Raw genomic sequence first — 10,848 nt, 5'->3', positions numbered from 1 at the left:
TTTTTTGCCTACATTTACTGACACCGGTCATATTCAGCGGGTGTTGTGCGTTCTTAAATTCATCGGTTATTCTGCGCTCTGGCACACTCAGAAGAGTGCTCTGAAATCGGAGTTGATGGCCAGAGTGAATTTACGAACGCAAGAGAGATGCTAACTGGATAACAACGATTCACATTTTTTGCTAGCTAACCAAATGACACCTGCATCTGTAACTGTACTGTAGCCACTGAAAAACGATAAAGATTGGCTAAAAGTCGGTCACTCACCCAATGAAGACATGACATCCTCCCAGCAGCTAGCTAGCGTTAAGCTCTGTTTTTAGCTTGCTAAATAAATAGCTACATAAATATATACCCTAGCCTATTAGCCACATTATGACTGACTTGTGATCATTGCCCGTGTTAGTTTGATTGTATTGACATTCCTAACCTTAGTTACATTCGTCCATTTTTGTCTAAAATCTTCAGTCATTGAAACTGAAACAGTGCATCCCGAATAGGTGGAGGCAGCAAACAATGTACCAGGCCAGCTGTGATTTACAACCTAATAGCAATATTTTTTGGACTACCAAGAAATGTATTGGTGAATCTGTTTCATATCTGCAAAATACACTGAACGCAACATATAAACGCAACATACTACAATTTCTAAGATTTTACTGAGTTACAGTTCATATAAGGAAATCAGTCAATTGAAATACATTTATTAGGCCCTAATCTATGGGTTTCATATGACTGGGAATACAGATATGCTTCTGTTAGTCACAGATACCTTAAAAAAAGGTAGGGGTGTGGATCAGAAAATCAGTCAGTATCTGGTGTGACCACCATTTGCCTCATACAGTGCGACATGTCTCCTTCGCATAGAGTTGATCAGGCTGTTGATCTTTGCCTGTGGAATGTTGTCCCACTCCTTTTCAATGGCTTTGCGAAGTTGCTGGATATTGGCAGTAACTGGAACACGCTGTCAAACACGTCGACCCAGAGCATCCCAAATATGCTCAATGTGTGACATGTCTGGTGAGTATGCAGACCATGGAAGAACTGGGATATTTTCAGCTTCCAGGAATTGTGTACAGATCCTTGCAACATGGGGCCGTGCATTATCATGCTGAAACATGAGGAGATGGCGGCGGATGAATGACACGACAATGGGCCTCAGGATCTCGTCACGATGTCTCTGTGCATTCAAATTGCAATCGATCAAATGCAATTGTGTTCGTTGTCCGTAGCTTCTGCCAGCCCATACCATGACCCCACCGCCACCATTGGGCACTCTGTTCAAAACGTTGACATCAGCAAACCACTGAAGTTGGTTACGACACCGAACTGCAGTCAAGTCAAGACTCTGGTGAGGACGTCGAGCACGCAGATGAGCTTCCCTGAGACGGTTTCTGACAGTTTGCGCAGAAATTATTCGGTTGTGCAAACACAGTTTCATCAGCTGTCCGTGGGGCTGGTCTCAGATGATCCCACAGGTGAAGAAGCCGGATGTGGAGGTCCTGGCTGGTGTGGTCTGCATTTGTGAGGCCGGTTGGTTGTACTGCCAAATTCTCTAAAACGATGGAGGCGGCTTATGGTAGAGAAGTAAACATTCAATTCTTTGGCAACAGCTCTGGTGGACATTCCTGCAGTCGGCATGCCAATTGCACGCTCCCTCAACTTGAGACATCTGTGGCATTGTGTTGTGACAACTGCACATTTTAGTGTGCTTTTATTGTCCCCAGCACAAGGTGCACATGTGTAATGATCATGCTGTTGTGATCTGACAGGTGTGGCATGTCAAGAAGTCGATTAAACAGCATGACCACGTGTAAATACGCCAGCCCAGGTCCTCCACATCCGGCTTCTTCACCTGCGGGATTGTCTGAGATCAGCCACCCGGACAGCTAAAGAAACTGAGGAGTATTTCTGTCTTTAATAAAGCCCTTTTGTGGGGAATTCAATTTGATTGGCTGGGCCTGGCTCCCCAGTGGGTGGGCCTATGCCCATCCAGGCCCATCTATGGCTGCGCCCCTGCCCAGTCATGTGAAATCCATAGATTAGGGCCTAAATGAATGTATTTCAGTTGACTGATTAACTGTTGCTAAGACTAATCGTTAAAATTGTTACATGTTGCGTTTATATTTTTGTTCAGTATAATTGACGTTAACTTGTCCATTTTTTTTTTTATGAACTTTTTTCCAGAGAAATCATAGAATAGTTTGACAACCCTGTTTGTAAGATTTCAAATGATATTTAACTATCTTTTTCAGTGATAAAGACATGGATGTCTCATGGTAGGGTGGGGTATGCAAAATGGGTCAACTTCGAGCACCTCTATCTCCTGAATGTTTTGTCGTTCAGGTCCAAAAAGTCACACTCTGAGTTGCACAAATAGAGTTGCACTTCTGTTATAATCTAATGTGTTGCGTTCATTTATTTTGTGTGAAGTAAAACTACAGTTGCACACCCCTGATCACTATTGATGACTTTCAAATATAAAATGCAGGTCTGCATTTTGAAAATGCAAATGTTATTTATTTATATATATTTTGCGTAATTTTACCCCCTTTTTCCCCCAATTTCGTGATGTCCAATTGGTAGTTACGATTTTGTCTAATCGCTGCATTTCCCCAACGGGCACTGGAGAGGCAAAGGTCAAGTCATGCGTCCTCCGAAACATGGCCAGCCAAGCCGCGCTGCTTCTTAACACACTGCTTGCATAACCCGGAAGCCAGCCGCAGCAATGTGTCGGAGGGAACACTGTTCAACTGACGACCAAAGTCAAATTGCAGTGGCCTGGGCGGCCACAAGGAGTCTCTAGAGCGCGATGAACCAAGGAAATCCCCCCGGCCAAACCCTCTGCTAACCTGAACGACGCTGGACCAATTGTGCGCCACCCTATGGGATCAAACCCCAGGATGTAGTGGCACTCCAATGCAGTGCCTTAGACAGCTACGCCACTCGAGATGCCTGAAATATCGATTTCTAAAAGCTTATGTGGCCCCTGCTTCTATCATAGGCAAATATGTATAGAAAGTTTTGTTCATATCAAAAGGGGTGCGGTCAAATAGTGATTGAAATCAAATGGAACGACCCTGCAGACAAGCAACTTTGGTGCTCTGTGGCTAATGTCCTGTTGTTTTTTTGCTCTTTCAAATCAGTGTCTGATTCTGACCTGAAAATGTAGGCACTTTTGTTTAAATAAAAAATGATTGTAATCCTTTAGTACCTGCAGGTGGTTATATTACCTTTAACAGAGTTGATGGCTGCTTTGGTCTATGCAACATAATTATTGTAAATAATCAATATTTTAAAGGCACAAATGTTTCTTTACATTTTGACAAATCTTAAGTTGGAAGGTCTTCCAGAATTTTGTCCAGCAATAAGTGGTCATGTATGCCAACACTGGGAGCTGAAAATAATTTGAAATGATGCTTGGTAAATTCTCTGGGGATGAGGCGTTATCAAGCTCCAGGCCTATTTAACCAAGGGACTTAATCCATATTTCTGTTTTTCCCCAGTCTTCGTGAGCGTGACATCAACGGGCAGACAAAGAAGTGGAACACCTGTTCATCCTTCATCCCCCAGCTGGATGCTGACAGCTTCACATTTTTGGCAAAAAATAAAGACTACAACTATAGAAGGAATCTAAAAACACTACATAGACTGCATGCTATTTATACATTGTGTTTTATACATTGTATTCCAAATTAGGAACATAATTTATTTAAAAGGACCTTTACCTGCTCTTCTTGGTTGTAAAGTGCAAGCAGTAGGCATTAATCTGTATAAGAGGGGATCAGGGATAGACATTGGTAGCAGCGAGAGTCATTCTAGAGAGTTGTTCAAGAAAGCATTACTTCCAGTAGCTGTGGCTATTGATCATTGATTATTCTTATTATTGGTGCGATATTGTTGTGCTTCAACAGCAGGGCGCGTGACCCAGGAACAACCTCCCATCAGTGAGTGGGAGATGTTCCAGTTCAGTAAGTACCCCTTGGACATTCTAGATATGCTAAGTGGACACCAAGCCCACCAGTTTAAAGGCCTTGGATTGGAAAGACAGTTCCAGCACCAACAGCAAGTCCAACTTCAGCACCAGCAACAGCTTCAGCAGCAGCACCAACAACAGGGGGAGTCCTCAGGGGCTCTTCTCTCTGGGCTTGGTCTGGGGTCTCTTCAGGGGTCTAGAAGTAATGCTTTTGCTGATTCTTCATCTATATTTGCCAAAATGAGTGCCCCACCTCCACCAATATCACACCAGAGCCAGTCCTCATCCTCACACAGTTCACGGAAATCCAGCAAGATGAGCAGCAGCAGTAGTGTGAGTGGGAGCTCTGCTGCAGGATACCCACAATTCTTACGTCCGTTTCACCCTGCAGAAGCAGCACTAGCTCAGGAGCAGCTGCACTCTGGAATGGGACGTTTTGACTTTGGGGGTAGTAGCAGTGGAGGGTCTGGTGTTATTGGAGGTGTGGTTACATCTGCTCCCCCACCACCACCCTTACACCCTGGCCTCTCTGTTCCCCAAGCCTCACCTGGACCTTCCTCCTCCTCGCCCTCCCCATCAGCCTCATCTTCCGCCTCTAACAACCCTGGCAGTGCAGTTTCCTCCCTAGGGCAACCACTCGTTGGGCAGTCTGATCCACGTAGCTTACATCAGCAGTTCAGTTGCATGCTTGCCGCCAATCAGTACTTTCTTTCAGGGGTCCCGACCAACAGCAGTCTGGAGCAGTTTCTGGTTCAACAAGGGGGTCATAATCATCTTGGCCTGGGTTTGGGCCAAGGAGCTAGTGACTCAAACTCAGCCCTCGCCCCACCTCCAGCTCTTCACTCATCACACAGTCATAGTCACTCCACACCCCAGCCTCAACAGCAGCAGCAACCATTGGCACCCCATGCTTTATCGCACTCTCACAGCCATACCCACCCACATCATCCTCTTCACCCAACACCTCAGCCGTCATCTCTGGGTGGCTTTGATTTCCAAGGTATTCCAGTTCTCTCCTCCAATCAGCTGGCTTCGTTGATGCAACAAGAGGCTAGTGGTATGCCCCTCCCTCTACCACTCCATTTATCACTTTCGAAAGATGAAGGGAAAGGAGACAGTGGATCTGGTGGAAGTGGTGGTAGTAGGAGAAAGAAGGCTATGGCTGGCTACCTTCCTCAGAGAAAGGCAGATGGCACCAGTCACAGCAGTAGCAGTGGTAGTAACTGCCACAGCAGCTCCACTGAACACAGTCAAAATTCAACCATTCAACCGGGCCTTGTAGGAGGAGCCATAACCAGCCTTGGTGGTAACCATTCATCAGTCCTCTCTTCATCAACACAACAGTCCTCCTCAACGGTCTCCTCTTCCTCCTCAGCTCCTTCCTCATCCACTGCCTCTGTGCTGGTAGCTAATGATTCACAGCTACCTAAACCTGAAAATCTAAATCCCATGACCTCCATGCCTTGTCAACCTGACCCTGAAGCCATCTACCACTGTGGTGAATGTGGAAAGACCTTCAGTCATCTTACAAGCCTTCGCAGGCATCTCCGTAGTCATGGTTTGACTTCTGAAGATGCCAAGCCAGACACTTCAAGCGAAGACAAAACTTTCTGTTGCACCGAATGTGGAAAGGGATTCAAGAAAAGGGGGCACCTCCTCCAGCATGGTGTTATCCATTCAGGGGCTCGTCCATTTGCATGTGGTGTCTGTCAACGGTCTTTCAACCGCCGTGAGTCCCTCACCAGGCATGAGAAGATCCATGATGATAAGCCTTTCCGATGCCCTGCTTGTGGTCGCTGCTTCCGAGAGAGCACCTCTTTGCTAAACCATGCTGCGTCTGGCACCTGTGGAAAGCCTGGAAGGAATTCCCGGCCCAGACCAAGTGGTAGTGGTGAAAATCAAAGCTCTTCAAGTGCAAGTAGCAGCAAAACTGGAATGGTGGCTGAAGGCAGTGGTACAGGTGATTACCAACGAGATGGAGCGAGTAAATTTGGAACGGATTATTCAAGGAACCGGCCATCATACCAGCCATCCTACAGTGTGGATGACTACCGACGACAGCAGGCTAACCAGGCTAACCAATCTTGTTATTCTGGAGAGAGCTCCCATGGAAGTGGGATGTCAAGCCAGACACTCAGAAAGGCACCATTGGCACCTACCTTACACCCACACCCTCAAAGTCAACAACCACAACACCATCTCCATCAACAGCAACCTCATCTTCCTCTTTCATCTCTATTGGATGACTCTGAGGATGAGGTCACTAGCAGTGCCATGTCTGCCATTGCTGCAGCTGCCGCTGCTTCCTGCGAGATAAGTACTGGCGAGAGTCGAGGAGAGGAGCGAAGAGACATCATTGGAGGTTTGCTTGGAGGACTTGGCTTTGGGAATATGGGAGTCTCACCAGGTGGTCCATCATCTACATCTGAAATCGACAAGACCTACAGATCAGGTAGTGGCTCTACCATCCCCTTAACACATCCAAGCCAGCAGATGATGAATGCTAAACCGAAAAAGCCCCGCAAGCCTCGGCAGAAGAGAGAACCAGGACCTGATGGAATCATAGTTCGACAAAGAAGAAGTCGTGGGGAGGGAGAACGGCCATATTCTTGCGGAGTTTGTGGTAAAGGATTCAGGAGACGTGAGACCCTACGTCGGCATGACCGTGTTCACACAGGTGAAAAGCCACACCGGTGTGATGTTTGTGGGAAAGAGTTCCGGGAGTACTTCCATCTTACTAAACATTCCACTGTGCATTCTGGGCAGAAGAACTACAAATGTGACCTATGTGGTAAAGAGTTTGCTTACGCTCAGAGCTTGGTGAGACATGGAAAATTACACACAAAAGGGGAATTGGATGCTACACCAGGAGGAAAAATTGCTAAAGGCCATGGAGGGGTTATTAGTTTAGATGAAAATCAAGCAAACTCTCAATCTTATTATCCGTACCCTCAAGATAAGTCTCAGGGGTCCAGCTCATCCACTCAGCCCACTCAGAAGCTCTTTACATGCACAACGTGCTGGAAATCCTTCCGCCATCAGTTTCACTTGACAGCCCATCAACAAACTGTCCATGGTGGTGGAATTAGGGGTGAAAAAAATTTCTGCTGTGAGGTATGCGGGAAGGCCTTCGCCTATTCTAACAGCTTGTCCAGGCACAGGCAATCGCAGCATGGATTGGGCCGCACTGGGTCGGCAAACCCACCAGCTGGTGGAACCCAACATCCTTCCCAAGCAGATGAGTACATCCCTCTTTTTGAATCAGGTCACCCCTCAACTTATCCGTCAGGCTCCTACATGCCAAACCAATCCTCCCAAGGTCAACACCGCCCTTTTCAGTTCCAGTCCCAAGAAGGATGGGTTGGTGGTAAGAGAAAAAGAGAGAAAAAAAGGAGGGTCGAATATCAAAGTATAATGAGAGGGGGACAACTAGTGGGGGTTGCCTTGAATAAGGCTACGAGCAGGAGACTCAAAGTGATGAAGCGGAAAAAAGGAATAATGCATGAGAAGCTTAAGCAGAAGAAACTGCTCGCCCAGCTCCTGAGAATGAGAGGAGGGTATAGAGTTAAACAATGGTGTGGAGGTGTGGTTAAAGTCAGTGGGCTGTCATCTATGGAAGTCCCCATAAAACGATTTCCATGCCAGTACTGCCCCAGCACCACATTCGCCAGTCAGGCCAAACTTTTGATCCATCGTTCTGTGAGGCATCCTCCAAGAAATAACGGCCAGCAAGCCCGTCTGAAGTGCTCAGTCTGCGGAAAGCGTTCTCGGACATTACGGAAAGCCCTCATTCATCGTGGACGTCACCTTTCCCAAGGGCGGTTCTCATGTCCCAAATGCCGCTCCCGCTTCTGGAATGGATCTCTCCTGGAGAGGCACAGCGTCGCTTGCCAGGGTCAATCTCTGTTAGGTAGTGGAAACTGGGGCTTGAAAGTGAACTTGCCCCCAAGAGAGGTTGTTGAGAAGACAGCTGCAAAAGAGGTCCAGGAGGGCCAGCCTGGGAGAACAACAGTGGTGACTGAATATAGCCACTAATTATTTTATAGTCTAGGATTTTTAAACTAGAAAGCAAGCAAGAACTAGCAAGTTTTAAAGATGTGGGCAACAGGCTTACATCCATACAATCCTTACTATAGCAGAGATGTTTGTAAGATAACAGACTTTTAAAGGCCCACATCAAAAGCACCATCCAACGGTCTTTGCTTCCCCAAAGGGGAGAGGGTATTCTAGATCATGTGAGTGTTTGAGTAGCACCTCTTGTCTTCTAAAATGCTTTCAACCACAGTATCCTTTTTGTTAGCTGTGTTTGCGCTGGGATTATGAATGCATACTAGTAAGAGTGGGGTACCAAAAGTACTGATGTTTTATTATGTTTTCTGTCATTATTCACAGTTAAACAGTATAGTCTTTGTCTATTGTTCTGTACTATGTGTTTTTCTTTGTTCCCCGTAGAGATTATTTTTCATACAGATGTTTGGCCTGAAGCAAAAAATTGGCCGGTAAGACAGGCCAGTCATTCTAAGAAGCTATTTAAACCGATAAAATATTAGTCAGTTAGTCACTCCTAAAGTGAAACTTCACTTACTGAATTGATTAATCACTTTGTGTAACTAGAGGTATCATTTCAAACATTTGGTAAAATTGTGCAAAACTGACTAGCTGAATAGGTTGAAATGGATCAGAATGGAATGAAAGAGACCATTTTTCTGTAAACTATTCCATCAAATAAAGGGGAAAACATTAATGGGACTTAAGTGTAAGGAATGGAAAGGGTAATGGGAACAACCGGAGTATACTGTATAATTCGTATTATATTTTATTATATATTGATTATTTGCTGTTTAGTTTTTTACTCCAAGTATCATTTATTTTATCATTGTTGCTATTGTATGGGTGGGTGGTAATGAGTTTGGGGACTGTCTTTGTAAAACAATGGGATGATGAGTATATGTATCGATGTGATTTTTCCCTCCCCCTTTTACCAACCCTATGCCACAGTTAAGCCCTATCCCATAACATGTGTACACCTTGTTCATTACTTAGGTCCTGTCCCCCAGTGTTTTCCTTTCAGTAAACTAAAACATTAAATATTATTACTAAATAACTATCCTTTTCTTTGCCTAAAGTGAATTGTTGAAACTCCTAAAAATCTAATAAAAATCAAAAAATCTCATGCCTTCCCTTCCTTTTATTTAAATCAGTGGTATTTGAAGTCGCCCCCTAGTGGGGTTGTGGGGGAAATGCAGTGGGGTCTAACTTGTATACAGGTAGTCCAGAAAAGCTACATCCCTCATTGGAAGATTAGCAGCAACCCTGAGAAGCACCTGCTGCTCATCGGTTGTTCCCTTCAAATGCTGTTTTGAATTAAAATAACATTTTTCCTACACAATGAAGAAGGCTGCAAAGCCGAAACGTCTGTGTACGCTATCCCTGATGCAGTGAAAATAATAATAATAATTGGACAATGCAAATAGGCCGGGTGGCCATGATTAGCTGTTCAGGAGTCTTATGGCTTGGGGGTAGAAGCTGTTAAGAAGCCTTTTAGACCTAGACTTGGTGCTCCGATACAGCTTGCTGTGCGGTAGCAGAGAGAACAGTCTATGACTAGGGTGGCTGGAGTCTTTGACAATTTTTAGGGCCTTCCTCTGACACCGCCTGGTATAGAGGTCCTGGATGGCAGGAAGCTTGGCCCCAGTGATGTACTGGGCCGTACGCACTACCCTCTGTAGTGCTTTGCAGTCGGAGGCCGAGCAGTTGCCATACCAGGCAGTGATGCAACCAGTCAGGATGCTCTCGATGGTGCAGCTGTGTAACTTTTTGAGGATCTGAGGACCCATGGCAAATATTTTCAGTCTCCTGAGGGGGAATAGGATTTGTCGTGCCCTCTTCACGACTGTCTTGGTGTGTTTGGACCATGATAGTTTGTTGGTGATGTGGACACCAAGGAACTTGAAGCTCTCAACCTGCTCCACTACAGCCCCGTCGATGAGAATGGGGGCGTGCTCGGTCCTCCTTTTCCTGTAGTCCACAATCATCTCCTTTATCTTGATCACGTTGAGGGAGAGGTTGTTATCCTGGCACCACACGGCCAGTTCTCTGACCACCTCCATATAGGCTGTCTCATCGTTGTCTGTGATCAGGCCTACCGCTGTTGTGTCGTTGGCAAACTTAATGATGGTGTTGGAGTCGTGCCTGGTCATGCAGTCATGGTTGAACAGGGACTACAGGAGGGGACTGAGCACGCACCCCTGAGGGGCCCCCGTGTTGAGGATCAGCGTGCCAGATGTGTTGTTACCTACCCTTACCACCTGGTGGCGGCCCGTCAGGAAGTCCAGGATCCAGTTGCAGAGGGAGGTGTTTAGTCCCAGGGTCCTTAGCTTAGTGATGAGTGATGAGGGCACTATGGTGTTGAACGCTGAGTTAAGAGTTAACACAGGTTACCTTAGTGTTCTTGGGCACAGGAACTATGGTGGTCTGCTGGAAACATGTTGGTATTACAGACTCAGTCAGGGACAGGTTGAAAATGTCAGTGAAGACACTTGCCAGTTGGTCAGCGCATGCTCGGAGTACACGTCCTGGTAATCCGTCTGGCCCTGCGGCCTTGTGAATGTTGACCTGTTTAAAGGTCTTACTCACATCGGCTACGGAGAGCGTGATCACACAGTTGTCCGGAACAGCTTATGCTCTCATGCATGCTTCAGTGTTGCTTGCCTCGAAGCGAGCATAGAAGTAATTTAGCTTGTCTGGTAGGCTCGTGTCACTGGGCAGCTCGCGGCTGTGCTTCCCTTTGTAGTCTGTAATAGTTTGCAAGCCCTGCCACATCTGACAAGTGTCGGAGCCGGTGTAGTAGGATTCTGTTTTAGTCCTGTATTG

The 10,848-nt window shown here is 46.1% G+C and overlaps 1 protein-coding gene across 1 annotated transcript; it reads left to right on the top strand.

Moving 5' to 3' along the window:
- Positions 1 to 3,877: 3,877 nt before the first annotated feature.
- LOC311131977 (uncharacterized protein) lies at positions 3,878 to 9,145 on the top strand. The gene has a single exon (XM_084165122.1). The coding sequence runs from the start codon at positions 3,958 to 3,960 to the stop codon at positions 8,008 to 8,010; it is 4,053 nt and encodes a 1,350-aa protein (XP_084021248.1). The 5' UTR covers positions 3,878 to 3,957; the 3' UTR covers positions 8,011 to 9,145.
- The last annotated feature ends 1,703 nt before the right edge of the window (positions 9,146 to 10,848 follow it).

The sequence above is a fragment of the Coregonus lavaretus genome (genome assembly GCF_964263955.1).
Source record: "Coregonus lavaretus genome assembly, chromosome: 7".
In the NCBI taxonomy this organism is placed as follows: domain Eukaryota; kingdom Metazoa; phylum Chordata; class Actinopteri; order Salmoniformes; family Salmonidae; genus Coregonus; species Coregonus lavaretus.
The sequence above is the reverse complement of the archived record's forward strand: the minus strand, read 5'-3'. Positions and strand labels throughout refer to the sequence as shown.